General features: G+C 37.4%; 2 protein-coding genes across 4 annotated transcripts; one reads left to right on the plus strand and one right to left on the minus strand.

Annotated features, from left to right (window-relative positions):
- Positions 1–2,616: 2,616 nt before the first annotated feature.
- On the minus strand, positions 2,617–5,992 carry LOC136266496 (uncharacterized). 3 transcript variants are annotated; one of them, XM_066061513.1, is made up of 16 exons: positions 5,582–5,992; positions 5,410–5,523; positions 5,188–5,355; positions 4,965–5,135; positions 4,683–4,799; positions 4,484–4,628; positions 4,313–4,440; positions 4,035–4,247; positions 3,865–3,987; positions 3,683–3,808; positions 3,566–3,634; positions 3,428–3,513; positions 3,189–3,321; positions 3,026–3,134; positions 2,898–2,974; positions 2,617–2,837 (listed from the first exon to the last, which is right to left on the minus strand). In XM_066061513.1, the coding sequence occupies exons 1-16, from the start codon at positions 5,990–5,992 to the stop codon at positions 2,706–2,708; spliced, it is 2,322 nt and encodes a 773-aa protein (XP_065917585.1). In that variant the 3' UTR covers positions 2,617–2,705. The 3 variants fall into 3 exon arrangements, 2 of the variants coding, with proteins under 2 accessions (XP_065917585.1, XP_065917586.1); XR_010706135.1 differs by lacking the exons at positions 2,617–2,837; positions 2,898–2,974 and having other exon boundaries at positions 3,435–3,513; XM_066061514.1 differs by lacking the exons at positions 2,617–2,837; positions 2,898–2,974; positions 3,026–3,134 and having other exon boundaries at positions 3,318–3,383; positions 3,435–3,513.
- Positions 5,993–11,448: 5,456 nt separating this feature from the next.
- LOC136265459 (uncharacterized) lies at positions 11,449–12,582 on the plus strand. The gene is made up of 2 exons (XM_066060332.1): positions 11,449–12,148; positions 12,520–12,582. The coding sequence occupies exons 1-2, from the start codon at positions 11,449–11,451 to the stop codon at positions 12,537–12,539; spliced, it is 720 nt and encodes a 239-aa protein (XP_065916404.1). The 3' UTR covers positions 12,540–12,582.
- Positions 12,583–18,358: the final 5,776 nt, after the last annotated feature.

Consider the following 18,358-nt stretch of genomic DNA (forward strand, 5'->3'; position numbering starts at 1 on the left):
GGTTAATTTAGTTATAGTTAGCAATTAGAAGTTCAAGGGGGGTCTGGGGGTGCAACCCCCAGGAGCTGCAGAATTTTTGCAATTTAAAGGTTTGAAAATGCCTTAAAATTTAAAATCGATGCTAAATTTTAAAGTAAAACTAGCTAACAAATTGCAACTTTCCCCCCAAATTTCACAAGGAACTGGTGGACAGTCACGAGACCAATCAGCATTCGAAAATGGCGCGATGTGGGTGAGACTGAGAGTTTGCTCGGTATCTCGACAGGACGAGTGGGTAGTTGAAGAGGAGTGATTTCTACTCAACATCTCATCCAGATGGCCACCATGTAATGTATGAGTGTGCAGCTTCTTGCCGAGGAATGAGTCATCTGGTTTGTCACTGCCAGCCCTTCGCCCAGTAAAGGAAGCCAAGAGAGACAAGCCAAGGAATGCTAATGATTATTTTATGAAGATTGAATTGTGATATAAGTATGTTGGTTTAGAATCAAAGAAGATACCTGCCTTACACGTGATAAATGCCAACTGTCAGCACACGTGATACTGTACGTAGAACCCACAATCATTTCTGTACAAAACGATACGAATGCAATGCTGCACTGTAAGGTAATTGGAGGTACTATACGCAGGGGCGGATCCAGGAGCTGGCTAGGGGTGGGGCACAAACAGTGTAAGTTGTAGGTGGTTGCATGCTTGGGGAGAACCATATCATCAGTTCTCTATAGTTCAGTGCTGCTTTTTTAAAGCAGCAAATAATCACCTCTTAGTGGTGTCTCACTATTGATATTTTGCCATTTTGGCCTCATCAGATGGTTGCGAAGTCTTATGATAATTATTTTTAGAGGCGCTTAGTACGCACGAAGGTGCTGGGTGACTATTTTACAGTTAGTTTGACTTCGGTTCGCTTTGGTCTCAGGTGAATTTGTGATAAATGCTAGTAAAATGTGCATATTGTCGTAAGTTTCAAACTGATCTTGGTTGGCCTGACATAAAATTTACTAGCTGTTTTAATCAGAAGCATGGCTGGTTCCTCCACGAGGGGGGGGGGGGGGGGGGGGGCATTTGCCCCAAATGCCCCATCCTGGATCCGCCATTGATACGTGTAGTTCTGTGCTTTAGTTAGGCTGAGAAACTAGGTAACTACTCGTGTCATGCATTTTCATTAACATCTGTAAAATGTACGTAGCTACATGTAGATGTGATCGCCCAAAGATTGCATGAGAGTAATGTAGTTCGAGCTGGTCAGCTAGTTGGTTCAACTCCAGATTATTGGTCCGGCTCAGGCCTGACCAACCGGACCGTCTCCTCCGGCCTTGTGTTTCATCAAGGCAGCACAGAGCTACGGAGGTGCGAAAATTGTGTTTTCTTTCTTCCTGTCAATATACTCACAGGTGTTGCGCGTCGGCTTCTTGGGCCGCACGACACACTACCATGTGTCTTGATATAAGAAACCTTATAGCTAAGTTAGCCTTATTGCTCAAATCCAAGTGTGTATAAAAGGCTGATAGTCACTGTTAACAGCATTTTTATGAAGTTTGAACAATATTATAGGCAGAGCTGGATTCTTTATCAAGACTCACGGACGGCCAAGAAACTACAAAGCGCACGCCACAATTAAAACTCGCCGCCACTACTGTGAGTTATTTACGTGTAGGGACTGTTTTGCAATATTAGCCCTGAATTGCATAACCTTTCTCAATAGGTTTATACTGCATTTTGTGATTTTAAAAAAACTTGGTGTCATCGTTTTCTTGTCGCAACCTCTTAACAAGCGTATTTAGATATAATTCACTCAATTTCTCACCGTGTGTTTCAGCTATCGTCACATTATACCACTCAATACACTCGTGTTTCTACAGTCCATCTGGCACTAACATTATCTAGTACTAGATCGCCTCTACGCGTATTTTCTCCGTTCAAACCTCTAATCCCTACAATAACTTTTAAAGACACGATGTGGACTGTCATGCGACAATTGGTCCCCCCAAAATCAGTCCCCCCGGACTAGTTAAAGCCGCGCTATATGGTCCCCCCGGACCACTTGAGACACTTCAACTTGTCCCCCCCGGACAACCTAGAGCGCCACGGTTGGTCCCCCTCTGCTACAAGTGGTCCCCCACGCTGAATATGATCCAGGCGCGGCAAGCAACACGGCCGGATCAGTTTCTTCGTACAGCTTGTTTTTAAACTATAAAGCTACAGTGCCAGTGATCGGGTATGAGGCTACAGGCTGTGCCTTGTATGCTCGGCTAGGCCTGTGCTTCGTGGATTCTCAGCCATGATGCCGGTGATCAGTCTATGTTGTCAATTCACTACTAATGTATTCACTGACATATATATATATTTGTTAATGTACAAACTCAATCATGAGTATATTCGTACATATGTAGTTAGCTACTTATTTACAAATTTATATAATTGTTAAATAAATCAAGAGATGGAGCTTGGATAATATGATCATCTAGTTGGTTCCATAATTTTATTGTAAAAGGAAAGAAGGAGTTCATATAAGCATCTACCCTTGTTGGCAACTGCAGAAATCTTTGATGGTGACCTCTAGTTGTGGTGTTGCTTGGTCAAATGCGTCATGCCAGCCTATATAGCTAGCCATAAAAGCGATGCAGCTAGCATAATTAATGTATGCCATGAAATAGCTAACTAGTTAGCAAAGTTTGCCAATATACATCAACAATTGTTACAGTCATTAGCTAATGTGTAAAGTCTTTACGTTGTTTGACACAATCAATACAGTTAAATTCATAAGAGGGTGCTGAAGGGTCATCCACAGTTACTCCTGAGCAGATTACATGCACCCACGCATTACAGTTACCACACTGGATCTACATACACAATAAATATACATAAAGTTCTCACATGAATAATATATGTGTATAGCATACCCAGTGATCAGTATAATCTTCATGCTGAAAACTTTCTTCAGATCGTCCACACATGATGCAGCGCTCAGTCATGTCAACTGAATTTGAAACACACGTATATATGCACACTTTAACGCAGAGCAAATTACTTGAATTGGTGAGGAGTGCTGTGCCTATATCTATTCTGGCTTTCTTCATATTCATTTGCAAAATGGTGTCTTCGTCGATACGGTTAAAATTTAACAATTGTTCAGCAATCTGTGTATAATACACAAACTTTATAGCCTTAGCTACAAAAGCGAGATGTTATACATTTAAACTCAAAACACCACAGTTGAAGCTGTCTCCTGGCTTTTGCACACCTTTCTTGAGCTGAATGAGCTCAAAATTGTCCAATGAGACGTTGTCTTGACCAACGCAGTTATATCTCATAGCAAAGAACCTTCTATGGAGCATATAAAACTAGGTGTAAAAGTGCATTGCATCAATTTAGTTCACAGTGATGCACTGTATAATTATGTTAACAGTCAATGTTACAGTATTGAACATACTTCAAACCTGTGTATGCTCCACGTATGGCTCGCGATGGTCCAAGAGGATCGATGTAGTAAAACTTTTTTTCTTCCATGTTGATTGCCTACAGAGCAGCACAACAAGTGTATTGGTATCACCCTATGCAAATTGCTTACAATCAATATCCAGTGGTTTTCTCCACGATTGTACATTCCAACAATAAACACTTTGGTGCTTAGCGTCTCCTATAGTATGAATAAACTAACTCCTCCACGTAGCATTTGTGATCTTACCTTGCTTAAAAGGTGCGATGATTTCCCAGATTTTGAGCGATTAACCCAGGCAGTGATGGTTTGTGACAAGACAGCAAAACTGTCATTCCTCAATTCAACTAGCATGCGTAAATATCCATTCACTATCTATAACATTAATTTTAGTGCATCAAATTTAGAGGTATATAATACAATGCACTGACCTCATCATTTAACCAGTTATTTCCTTTCAAGTTGTGAAAGCTACCTTGATGTATAGCCAAATGTCCAAACCTAGCTTTAATTACATAGCACGGCTTTCTTTTCCAGATAGCTTTTAGCTGATCCTGTATGTATATATATGAGTCATATGTACCACAGCACAAAAACATACATAGGCTGTAAGTGGTATGATGCTTCCATTGTTGGCTCCGGCTGTATTAATCATTCCTGTTACTGCTGTAGACATTGTAGCTGTTACGTTAGGTGTGGCTGTTATCTTGGATTCCACTGTCTCTGTTGTTGTCGCAATCATAGGTGCTACCACTGATGGTTCCGCTATTGTAGGAGGCTTTGTTACGGTGTTTTTCTGAAACTCCTCACATCTCTGTGTAATGGTAAGCACACAATAATTACAATAGCTGTCAAGGAATTATCACAACAAAATACAACCTTTATAAGCTTGCGACGTCGTCTCAATGGCTTAACTGAATTCGTATCAGGACTATCAGAGAAATTCAGCTTTCTCTTGGTAACAATGTGCTTTGGTGGTGAGAATATCATATCAACAACCCTCTTTCCTATTGGAACTGTTGTGATGTTTTTCCAGCTATCACAATTTACCTTTATCAGATGTAGGCTTTATTTTAAATTCATTGTGTTCCAGTTTTTGGCTGTAAATAGGTGATAGCGCAGGTGCACTAAAACTGCCAAACTCTGGGAAGTAGCCTCCTGCTTGTTTGGGGGAACTGTAAACCAATGGGCAATTCTGAAAATAGACATTAGTAAGATATGTGAAGAACGAATTGGAGGAACCTCTAACCACATTAATAGCAACTGATACATTGTACCCTTGCTCCTTATTCATTCGTACTAGATCTTTACAGTGAGTGATATCTTCCTCATCCCATCGTGATATCAAACTGGGATAGCTGGGTTCCTATTACATGTACTCATATAGAATTCCACGTGGGTGTATATAGTATGCTACAGTAGCTATGTAACCAGCAAATCAGTGAGCTTATTAAAACTACTCAAAGTATGTATGCTGGCTGCACTACAACCATAGTTACCATGCTTGGCAATAAGCCTATACATTACTTACTTTGTCACTCATGATGCTGCTAGGATCATAAGAAATGGACGTTCTTGAAGAAGAGTCACTCTGATCATGAGATGTACGAGCATGTAGGAGCACTGATATGTTGCCATCATCCATTTGGTCCAAAATTTTGGTCTTAGTATCTTCATCACACTGAGATGTCAAGATGGGATCCTATAACATGTACATGATATAAATATTACAGTATAGTATCAAATAATCTTACTTTATCACTTTTGGTGGCACTAGGTTCATGTGAGATAATGGACACTGTTGGGTTGTGAGATTTTGAAGTATGTGTACAAGTATTGTGAGTAACAACTGATGTGTTGTCCTCCTCTATTTGGTCAGTCTTGATATTGTCATCATACTGGGATATCGAGTTGCATGGTTCCTATGTATTGCAAGATAATATTACATCAATTAACATGCAGTTATAAGTTCTTACTTTGTCGCTCACACTGGCACTAGGATCATGTGAAATGGATCCTTTTCCACTTCTGACAGATGTGTTGCCACTATTATCACTTTCGTCATGAGATGTTGAGATACAACCAGTTGCCTATACAATTATAACTTACATAAACACACACCTGTGTGCCGCACATACATGCATGTACCTTCTTGGGTGGATAGAACAATTTCAAATGTGTACCATGGACTTTTAAAGTCTGTTTAATGTCATTGGTGTTTAGGATCTGAAAAATTCCTTTACCAACAGACTTCACAACTTTATAAGGACCCTGCCACTTATAATCCATTTTTCCACCAGCCCGCTTTTTCCTCTTCATATCTTTTCTAAGAACCAATGCTCCAACTTTGAATGTAGCTGGGTTATGGTGCTTCCTGTCATACACTTGTTTTTGACGCTTTTGAGCGGTGAGTATGTTCTCCTTCACAATTTGTGCTACTTTTGTTTGATGAATGAAATGTTGTTCTATAACTTCATCAATATGATCCAAGTGCTGTACGATATCTTCTTCTTTGGGAGATTGAATTTCAACAGGTAACAGAGCTTGTCGTCCAAACATCACAGCAAAAGGGCAATATTTTGATGACTCGTGTTTAGAAGTATTGTAAGCAAAAACACAGGTGTCTAAATAATCTTCCCAGAGTTCCTTTTCTCATTAACAAACTTTACCAGCATATTCTGGATGGTCTGGTTAAAACGCTCAACCAAGCCGTTTGCCTACAACAGACACATAATACAGTTGTATCTACTTAAAGTGCATAAGGTAAATATGCATATTATAGCACTATGCATTTCTTTACCATGCAACTATTAATGTTGATTAGTTACAACATAGCATATAATATAGGATAGTAGAGTAGTAGTTACCTGAGGATGGTAAGGGGTAGTCAAACGGTGGTCAATTTTCATCATCTTCATCAATTTCTTGTCAAGGCGATTGTTAAATTCACTTCCTTGATCAGAAGTAATTACTCTTGGTAATCCAAACTGCATAAATAACTGTAAAGTATGTAATATGCAAGTAAATAACATGGTACACTTTGAATTGCATGGTTCTAGTGGCTGCTTGGGTTATAATGACTACTTCATTCTGTTAGTATTTAATTACATTTTTGCAGCACACTATAATACATTGCTTTGTCTTGGGTGTGTGTGTGTGTGTGTGTGTGTGTGTGTGTGTGTGTGTGTGTGTGTGTGTGCGTGTGTGTGTTCATGTATATGTGTGAACTTTTCCGAATGTATTAGTAGATTTTATTTTGCATTGTTTTATTGTTACTGCATGGAAACAGAATTAGATGCAACATACAAAAGTATTCTTTAAGTCAATTTGGACACCTGTGGATGTTATTAACTGCATGCACAGTTTCACATTAATGACAAACATTCAAAGTACATGTATTACTTCTGCACGGTTATTCTGTATTCCGTAATCTCCCAAATATTGTGCAGTTGTTTTACATACTCCTACATACAATAAGCAATCAAGTTGAAATTTTCAGCACCTAGCTGCTTCTCTACCATCTCTATCTAGCTACTTTTCTACCATCCAGTAACCAAGTCAAAATATTTTGGTGATCATAGCATAGGATTGTGATAGGCTTAATTATAAAGGATCCTTTATGATGAAGCTATGACAAAATTAATAAGTTTCAGCAGCCGCGTGAAAGGATAGGAATACTAAAGCTAATCTATTGACATCCAAGTAAGCAAGATTCACATCTTGCTAAGATAAGTGATTTAGCCAAAGGTTTTCATACAGCTATACAAAATGTTTCAATTAGACGTAGAAAATGAATACTGGAATTGGTATGCTGGGAGAATACGGGTTAAACGGCCCACATAACTGGCTATACAACTCTTTTCCGACCCATATTATATAGCTGCTTTAACAAACATATACTGTAGTTCTGTATTAGTCTATACGTCCAAGTGTTTGCAAACTTTAAGTAAATATGTGTATTATACACACAACATATATATATATATATATATACCTTAAACAAAGCACTAAACACGGTTGAGGATTCCTTATTGCTGCAAGCAAATGCCTGCACAAACTTGCTGAAGTAGTCTGCTACTGTCAGAATATAGCAATTTCCTTGAGTGGACTTGTGCTTTAGTGGTCCGACAAAGTCTATTCCAATGTGGTACCAAGTTGCTACAACTGGAATAGGGTTAAGTTCTGGTACCCCTGTGTCCATTTTCTTTGTCATCCGTTGGCACACATCACATTCCTTCACCTTAGATGTATAGAAAAATGTGATGATGCAAGTTTATTACTGATGAAATATTTTGCATCTTGTGCAAAGGCATTATGTATACGTGCATGGTAAACCATTGTTCTTTACAACCTGAAAGCATATAAAATTAATAGAGTTTTGCAGTACAGTTCTATAGCAACTCCAACATGTTGATTGATATAATTGGGTCATTTTTCATTTATGTAGCTATTTAGAAAACAGAATACTGCAGTTGCAAGTGGTATAGAAGCATGCAAGCAGGGTAAATTTTCAACATAATCATAATTATTATATATGTCTACAACATTATCATAAAGTAAAACTGACAAGACCAAAAAGATGTAACAGGGGCATCATACTGTAATAAGCAACCAAATTACATAGCTTTTTGGTATACGTATTGTGAAAGCTGAGTATTAGTCTGCTATTCTAAATTGCAAGGCATCAACTGCATGATATACTTCCGCATATATGTATACCCCCAAGGTATAGCTGTATAGGTATGTACTTACAAATGCTTTTACATCCTTTCCTACTCCTTGCCACATGTAGCGTTCTGTAATCCTTGCCTGTGTCTTCTTTGTCCCCATGTGACCTGATGTAGGGTGTACATGACAACCTCGCAATATCCGCTCTTTCTCTTTCGGGTCTAGTATGTATCTGACCTATACAAACCATACACTTGTATTACCAGTCACATACACTGCATTATAGTATGCTGAGTCAGCAGCTATATATGGCCCTACAGCTCTATACAACTTAGAATTAGAGAGTCAATAGGATCTTGAACTAAAAGAGAAATTATCACACCAAGCAATTTGTCCATGTAGACAACAGCAGGCCATGCAAACTAGGTGGCTACCAAGTACCGGAACCATAACATCCTGAACGAAAAGAACTTCTTATTTCAGTGGAAACTGAATCAGTTCTGTTTCATTTACCAGAGGTTGCACTATATGTATGTTTTGCATTGATTTTGCAAAAGTTCAGAAATACTCTATAGCAGCCAGCCACTCCAACAGAACAGTGACAATTTTGTTTATTCAGCTGTGCATAGCAATTCACTAAAATGGTCCAAAACTTTATTTCAGTTGACCCACCCTGTTTAAGTGAAAAGTTTGGAAGCCATATAGTCACTGCTGCAAAATTTTATTCCTGACTCATAAGTTTGCTTTCTGTACTCAGGGTTACTGTGATTAAACAAATAATAAATATGGCAGGGAGACAGAAACATAACTATATGTTTAAGTTTTCATAGTACAATTATCTGGAAGCTAGCCAGATGTAATAAATAACAGAAAGGAACCATGGGACACGTGGTAGACTGTAAATACAATGGCTTATACGTTGGCAGCTGCATTCGCAGTTTCTAAGTGTGACTGCTCTATTAGAGCAACTGACTGTTCTATTAGAGTAAGTGGCTGAGCCACTTTCTTTCTACAATTATAGAAAGTAAGCCCGACTCGGGGAGTCTATGCCACGGCCTCCTAATGCTGGCTTCTCCACCTCCGTCCTATGCATACATGATGCATTATAATAGTAAATCTTTACCTTGGTCTTGTCCTGTTTGGTGTACAGAAGCGCTCCATCTTCTAAAGTGTACCTCATTGCCTTTCTTCTAATACACCTCTTCTCGTTCTTTGTACACTCTTGTCTGTACCTCTGCTCTTGAAGATACAGTAAAATATCCTCGTGCAGTTGTCTCTCAATCTCTCCACGACTATCTTCCGACTCCGTACATTGGCTGCTGCTACTGTGACCAGCAGGGTTAGCGGAGCCATCCGCCATCATCCTTAAACTGAACTGTTACAAATACTGCTCTAAGCGTCCTTAAAGTGCGAGTTAAAGTGACGAGCCCTCAGCCGAATCAGTACAGCTATAAACTTGAATCAAGTAAAGTCACGCCAACAGTCGAGGCCAACAGTCGCTGTTCAGCAACTGACACATGTTTAGACTGTAGATCAACCGTATCAATATAAAATATGGCTGAGTCGACAGCTGCCAGTCACCTTTGAACTCCTTTCGACACGATCATCAAAGGCAGCGGTGTGCCGGAAAGCTACTGATAACATCCACATAACTGAGTTTTCCGGTAACGAACAAGTAACCCATATCTAACCGGCCTCTATACAGCTGTTTCATTGGGGGGACCAATTGAAGCAGGGCGGACCACTTGACGCAACTTCACATGGTCCGGCCGGACAGCCTGAAGTGCGCTAGTTGGTCCGGCCGGACCACTTGGGGCGGGGGACCATCTGTAGCGTGACAGGACACAAGCCCTAATGTCTGACAAATAAGTTGTGAAAGCGTTTTATAGACATACCTAAATACTTCAATGATAGGTGGGAGAAGGTAACACTGCTGTTACATTTGTTAATGTAAATGCACTAGTCCTGGAGATATCACAGAAATACTTCACCATGTGTCACAACAAAATCGATTGTGGGTTGTGACCAAAACCTGCCAAAATACACGATGAATGTCTACCATGCCAAACTATGGTGAACTACATGTGAGTTACTTTGTTAAACTAGTTTGTGTACATTTAGGCTGCTAAAAATTCATGCAACTCATTTAATTACGAGTGCCAGTGTAAGGTGAAGTTACACGACTAGAAAGTTCCATAAATAATTTAAAGCATTGCCTTGCTCATGCTATATTCATTAGCATCTTGGCTGCATGCCTCATGCTTTATTTTTCATATAGCACTCTTGGTAATGCTTTAATATATACATACAGTACTTCAGTCTATATATTTATGTGCAGGAAAATCAAATGTGTCATGGCATTTGCTCTCTTGGCTGAGCTGTAGTGGACATGATTTGCAGCTCCCTGTGTGTGAGTTTGCATGTGGACAACTTGAAAAGCAGCTCTTGTTGCTGTATTACTTGGGTTCAGCTGTTGTGGCACCATGTTAGTTTGAATGTCATGTTTAAAGGAGTAACACAAGGAATTGGAAGAAGTCTATCAGTCACTGTGGCATACCACTTATAAATTATTTGGAGTCATATGCCATGGATATGTAGTGGCAAAAGGTGATACAAAAAACCATACCCTGAAATTGATTCCCCTATTCATGGTGAACATGATGGTGTAAAGTTTAACTTTATATCTCACGGCATTTGTAAATTACAACCCTTTTAGTTAACACATAATTTATTTCCCTTATTTTTGCTGTACAAATCAATTTTCCGTTGTTGCTACTTTGCAATGCTGTAACTCCAAAAGCTGTAGGTATATGAGGCTGAAACTTTGCCAGAGAATAAATTTGGCTATGTAGATTTAATTATATAAAATTAGAAAATGCGTCATTACGTAAAGTGCAGTGGTTGTGCTGCTACGTGTAACCAAATAATTAGTACAGTGAATAGGAGTGTACTATTGTATGTTACAAAAAGTTACAAATATAAGATAGGTAAATTTTATTAGCTACAGTAGTAAGAATTACTAAATAAAGATATCCTAGGTTGAATTTAGTCCTTACCTTAGCCAAGAGAATTAATTGTTCAAAATTGAATCAAAAATGTCAACTTCTCCTCACAAATGAGAGAAATGAATTCTTTAAGCATTGAGTCTCCTAAATAATAAAAGAACTACAAACCAGCAAAAAATTGACCATTGAAACTTATTGGCAATATGTAACAGACACAATGTACACTGTAATTATTAATGTGTGACTTGAATGATCCATCACATTCCTTTTGTTTCTGTAAATGTAGAAATAAACCAAAGGAATACATTGGAAGAAATAGATTCTTTACCTGATTTCTCTAAAATGAAGAACATTAGTGGTGCTTTTGTTTGCTTGACATCTAGAGTGGCAGAATATCTAGCCACTGCCAAATTCAGTTCAATAAGAAGAGCTTGTATAACCCAAACCAATACTCCAAATGGGGTACAATTTTCACCTGATATTGAGAAAAAAATTAAATCGTCCACTAACCTTGATGATTTGCTTGATGTACTTGCTGAATCTCCATTCTGGAGTTGGATTGACTTGCGATTGCTTGAAGCATTAGTTGCTGCATCAGGTTCCAGTAAATGTGATACACTTATTTCCAGTTATAAAGAGGCTATTTTTTCAAGAAAATTGATTGATATTTTACCAAATGTTCCAAGCAAAGAATTAAAAGAGAAGTACTACATGAAGATCGTTTCGAAATTAGACAAAGAAGCAGATGATATTACAGTTGCTGACTTGCTGGAGTTTCGTTCTCAATTGGAGGTAGTTATCATGGACATCAAAAATGGCATTTGTGTTTTGGACCACTTTAAAGATGGCTGTGTTGAAATTCACTGGTACATTCCAGCAGAAATAGTTGACCATGCGTACCAGACTGCAAGTATTCAATATCACAAGTTTCATGAGTTACACCTGCAATACCTTCAAATAGGAAGTTTTCCCCCAATCTATAACCCATTGATGATGAGGCTGCCACAATTGGAATCTGTACCATCACTGCCTGACATTGCTGGTGAGAAAGAATCAGATCAGAGCTGTATTATTTATCCATGCAAAAACTACCAAACTGTATAAAAGGTGCAGACTTCAAAAAGCCTGGGTGACAAAAGTTGTGAAATCAAAGGTGGCGGCCATGAAATGCTGCAATGATATTGATTTTAATAAGGGCTTTGCATTATTAAAATTAATCATTAAAATCATTGCATCCATTTCATGGCTGCCACCTTTGATTTCACAATTTTTTTACCCAGGCTTTTTGATGCCCACCCCTTTTGCTGTTTTTGTATGGATTTCACTTCTTTTTGTATTTTAAATATATTCCAAAGCCAACTAAAACTCATTTTAAAGTTTGTTTTACACAATTGTTGTTCTTCTTACCTACAGATACAATGACAATAATATAGACAAACTAGTGCTCTACCAGTACAGAAAATACCAAAGCCAAGGGATCTATGTTAACACTGATAACTGCTCTATAAATTTGTTTTTGCTTGTTTATGGCTATATAACATAGTATCTGTATTTGTTTGCAGTACGTCTAGTGATGCCACAATACGGTTTATCACAATAATCATGATAGACATAATTCATGATAATCATGATTGAGAAAAGCTGTATCACGATATAAAAACCACAAATTATTTAGTGAAAAGTAACTTGATATTTGCAAAATATGAGGATATTTCTCTGGCAACATGTGGTGATGCATAAAAACAAGTATCAAATCTTTCACATCATTGCTATAAATTGATTGAATAAACTTGTCTTGTGAAAACATTAACATATTCTATTCATTAAATATATCATGACTATAATGATATAAGTCCCATGATATCATGGTTATCATAATATTAAATTTTCATAATATCATGGCATCACTAATTCCTTCCATATTGAGTATATGTGATTGTTCTATTTGTCTATTAGGATTTTACAGTGACTGTTCTGCTAGAGTAGCTCAAGTTTAATGTTAAATGTGGTTGCTCAATTTTAACAATGGTTAGAATATTATTTCCAGCCTGTTGTAGCATATCACTTATTACGATGATTATGATGACAATTGGCACGAGTAGGTAGTATATTACCCCACCAATCAATACCAAAATGACTTTAAAATCAGCTTCAATTTGATGGAATACTAGAAAGGTTACAATTAATGGTATTGTATTGTAGAGTTATTTAATTACTTTAGTAATATTCTAATAAAATGCACATTTTTTCAAAGATTTCTAATAGGACACACATAAAATGCTCTAGAACAACTATTGGTAGATCTAGGAAATTATGAACTTTTACTATATATTTTTAGCTAGAATTATAGAATAGAAATAAAGTGAGATAAACAGCTGTGATAGCAGTGGCTCAGTCCTTAAGGATTTGGGTATTCAGTATGGAGGTACCTGGTTCAGACACTGGTAATTTTCATACACCTTTTTTACCCCATCATGACTGTTCTATTAGAGTATTTTGACACCACGATGTACAGTTGTTTGGTTTTTATAGCTATCAATGCGATTAAGCAACAAAAGGTTTAAAGTATGATGGTTAACCTATGTGCATACTGGTTTTTAAGTTATTCCCATAAGCAGTTTACCCTAATGAAAATAATCATCCATAGCTTTATGGCTATTTATTAGATTTGCACCTATTTATTAGATATGGTATGTGATTGTGCTGCAGTACATTCTTAAAATTTAAATGTACCAAAGCTCAAGAAAATTGAGCTATATATTTGCTTTTCATAATGGTTTTTGTAAAGTGTGCAAAAAGAATAATTTAAGCATCCCAAGCTCCCTGAGCAAAAGGAAAAAATGGAGAAATTAAGCCGATTTTGCAGGCTCGTATCTAACAATTATGTTGGGCAATCTTGCTCAAATTTGGTATGTTGGGTGCCAAAGGTGGAGGGCATTTGCAGCATAAAAATGATTCTAATTTGAGAAGGGAGCACAGAGCTACATAAGCTTGAAAATTGTACTTTGTTTCTTACAGTGTGATGCGCTGGCTTTGTTGACCACACAACACACTACCACGTGTTTTGATTAATAATTACAACCATTACAGATCTTGTATGTAATTTTATTTTCTTTTTATAATAGAGTCTTCTAAAGACATTGTTGATCACTTTTATTGCTACATGTCTCATGAGCTTGATGCAGATTTTGTGGTTCATGAAATGATAACTCAAAAGTTGTTCACTGAGGATGAGCTACACAGTGTTTCAGTAGCCACAAGCAAATATCAGAAAAGCTGTCTTGTTTTGGAAAAAGTAAGACTCATGAATATAGCATCACTAATATCTTTCTGTAATTTGCTGCAAAATATTGACCATCAAAAGCATATTGGGAGCACACTACTATATGGTAAGTAATCACACTGATTTGTTAATTGTATAAAGTCAATATACATTTTGGACAATTCCACAGCTTTGCAATCATTCAACATGATCAGCTCCCATCAGAGCTTGCAGATCAAAGATGTAGCTTCTTCACAAGATGACAAAGATGCTTCTGTACACGCCCCATCAATTAAATCAAGAAAAAGACAATTGTCTTCTGATCAACCTGTGTCATTCAAGCACTTTAAGCCTTCCTCTGTCACTTCTAAATTCCTTGACTTGAAGTTTCAACTCCAACATGTCCTTCAGTCTTATGACACAGAGGCCATGGTTGCAAAATGTGAAAAGTTAATGGCCAGTGAAACCAATGGCACTTTCCTTTTTTCCAGTGATCACCTTCAAAAGCTTAAAGATTGCAGCCTTGTTCCAGCACTTCTTCAAAAGCTTAGCCCATATTTTAACTGGAGTGACCATTCGGTTCTTTCCATGGCAATTAGTGCTTGTGACAATCCAGTTGCTACAAAGCTCCTAGATCAGTTTGATTCAAAAGTTGACACATCCTTACCTATTACAGATTATCCTATCCCACAACCATCTCCCAACATGGTCCCTTATGACAACAGTACACACACTGTGTTGGCTGTTAAGCTCAATACAGAGTTAAGCAATTTTACTCTACGAAATGTCTTTGATTTGCGCTGTTTACTTCAAGAGAAACTTCAAGTAACCTCACATGCTTTTCAACTACTAGCAGCAAAGAGGAGTTCAACTATTCTTTATTGGATAATTCCAAAGTGCATTGGTTCTGTGATAACAACAAGAATTTCACAGCAAAGCAGTCATCTTTATCAGAATAGTATTGTAGAGCTGTCCATTTATCCTGGTTCAGTATTTCTCACTACAAGTAGCTTGAAAGTTGGATCATTATCCTTCTTTACCCAAATTGATCAATTGGTAAGAGCATTAAAATAATATTATATTTGTCATTGTATTATAATTTTGTTTGTAGTCATATAATTGTGACAGAAACATATTATGCTCTCAGTTGAGTCAGTTGGAGGTACATTAAGTATATGTACTCAACTGCATATGTGCTACACTTAACTTTGCAGGAGCTTCCCAAAGTAATTGCCAGATTTCATTCTGATGCAGTTGAGATGGAGAAAACTGCTGCTCTAGTAAACACTCAGGTTGTCATGATATCCAGAGTACTAGACTCAGATCAGGTTAGAGTTTATTGAGGATGTGATGTTTTAAGTAATGGCACTGCACACCTGCTGCTAGTTATAGAGTATTTCTTGGCTTTCTTGGCTACACAATACATTTGCAACACCGTGACAAAAAAGAATCATAATTTTCATACATATGTAGCTCCATGCTCCCTTCTCAAATTGGAAGTATTTCGTACTACAAATTCTCTCCACTTTCAGCACCCCACCAAATTGAAGATACAGAGCTCTCAAAGTTCTGCTGAGTTTCTTCTTTCATTTTTCTTCATTTAGGGAACTTGGGGGGTTAATTATTCTTTTCACATACTTAGCAAATCCATTATAAAGTGTAGCTCAGAGCTTTGTTGCACTTTAATGGGAATTCCAGTATCCTTTTTTTTACTAAAAATATAGTCTCCATTCCCCAAGCACTGACACAAAATAACAATGCAGTCACATTCAAATTAGGATTGCTCTGTCCAGGAGTGGTTCTAGAAGATTTGCTGACTGGTTTCCATTTCCAAAGCAAAAATGTGGCAGTCTTACTTATAGAGGTCATAATTACAGGAAGTCAACAAAATACCATATAGCCTAGGGAAATATTTTCAAAATTGATCAATGCAGAAAATTTTTCACATATTTGCATCTGTAATATATGGAGGTCTAAATTTTTCAAGGACAGTGGACCCCAAAATCTCGAAAAAGCAAAAATCCCCACTCAAAAGGATTAGTAGCAAACATGATAATTATTTTTAGAGGTACCTATACCATATAGGTATGGGAAAATGATTTTGAGTGATTTCTTGATAAACCAAACCTAATTATAAGGTATAATGGTTGTAAATTATACAATAAGTGATCTATTTGTACTAGTAATAGCATGGGTAGCAGTGAAATTTGGGATAAATACCACGAGTGTTGTACTGGAAATGGTAAGTTTCACTCTCGTGAAATTTATCCCCATTTCCAATACAACAAGAGTGATATTTATCCCAAATTTTACTGCTACCCATGCTGTTCCCAGCTAATACCGTACTCACTGCATATATGCATGCTGTGCATTAGCATTGCTATGTACGCAATCTGTCACTATGTACTAAACACGCATCAACACCAATTGGCACTACATTGTTAACATAAATTCTAGCCAATGAAATTGCAATTACAACTTTTTCACTGCTACCAGTGAAATATAGGATAAATTTCACTGCTACTATTGAGACTTTTGTATGGGCAGTGAAACAGGTATGGTATTAAGTCATTAAATTTTCCCTAGACCATTATCAAATGTTCTATTGGAGTATATTGATCATTTTGTTTAAAAAGCTGACTGGTTTTCAGAAACTGGAGAAATCCCCATACAACCACACCTGGCTCTGTCATCCAAACTCCAGTGGGGATGAATATTGCTATGGTTTTTTCAACACGCTGATTGTCAAGGTAATCTTATTTTTATCATGCGTGTTAGATCTAAGTAAGTTTTGCAATCTTTAAAGCCTTGCAATCTTATAGTCTTTCTTAGATGAGGCTGACTTTTCCTTTTGTGTGTAGGTGGAGAAAAAGTGGTCTGATACACTTTCAATAGAATTTCTGTGTAGTTTTCCACCAGCTCTACGGCATTAAATTCCAAGCATTAAAAAATAAAACCTTGCCAATGTCCATACCACTGAATCCTCCCTTTAAAAATCCTAGATCCTCCCCTGCTTCTGATACAATTTCTGTGTGGCACTCCACCAGCTCTGCAGTGGGTGCTGATTGGTTAAGCCATTCTCTTCTTACGCTTTAGGCACTGTGAAACTTGATGCTTAAAACTACTATATACATTAGGTTTTGATTTACTGATTATCATTTCACCTTGTGAGACTTCTGCAATGTAGAAATACCGAGATATATAATAATTATACAACCAAGTACTAAGAGTACCACACCCATGCTTTAATTTCTGAATTCGCAAAGGAGAAGATTGGAAAATGTCCGCAAGTGATTGCAGGAGAGCCAGAGGCCACCTTACACATAAACAACAAGATTACAAGTATGTTTTAATGTTTGTAACTTTATTTTGAGCATTCCAGGCATTGGTTGTTCTCGGATATCAGCTGATGTGCTCGTGAACAACAAGGTAAACAGTATGTTTCAATGTTTTACTTTTATTGTACATCTTCATTCTTCACCTGAGTTGCTAACTGGGATTTTTCCGCCTTTAGTGTTGCCAATAATCTGCAATCAACAAGAAGATGCATTGCTGCATATACAACAATGTGTAACTATGTTGTATATACATACAGTGGTATAGCCAGGAAATTTTTTTACCAAGGCAAAGTATATACATTGACCTAGCTAATTGAGAGGGTCTTTTTCTGACTCAACTGATTCACAAATACTTTCATGTATCAGTGGGTGGTACAGCATAATTTTGCAGGTTGACTACTTGGTTAGATGGAGGAAATTGTTTCAGAAGACTCTGAGCTTTTACTACATGTCATAAGTAATGCTCCAGCTTAGTTAATGCTACAGACCCTGCTTCAATTATTAGCTGTCTACTCAACTGACACAAAATACTGACTTACTCCAGGGATATTGAATAGGTCAAGCAATCCCATGGACTGCAATGGACGTCATGGTCATGCACACTATCAAACGGTACGGTCGTACCATTTAAGTAAGAATCCATGTGAAATTT

Source organism: Dysidea avara, chromosome 9, assembly GCF_963678975.1.
Source record: "Dysidea avara chromosome 9, odDysAvar1.4, whole genome shotgun sequence".
Classification (NCBI taxonomy): domain Eukaryota; kingdom Metazoa; phylum Porifera; class Demospongiae; order Dictyoceratida; family Dysideidae; genus Dysidea; species Dysidea avara.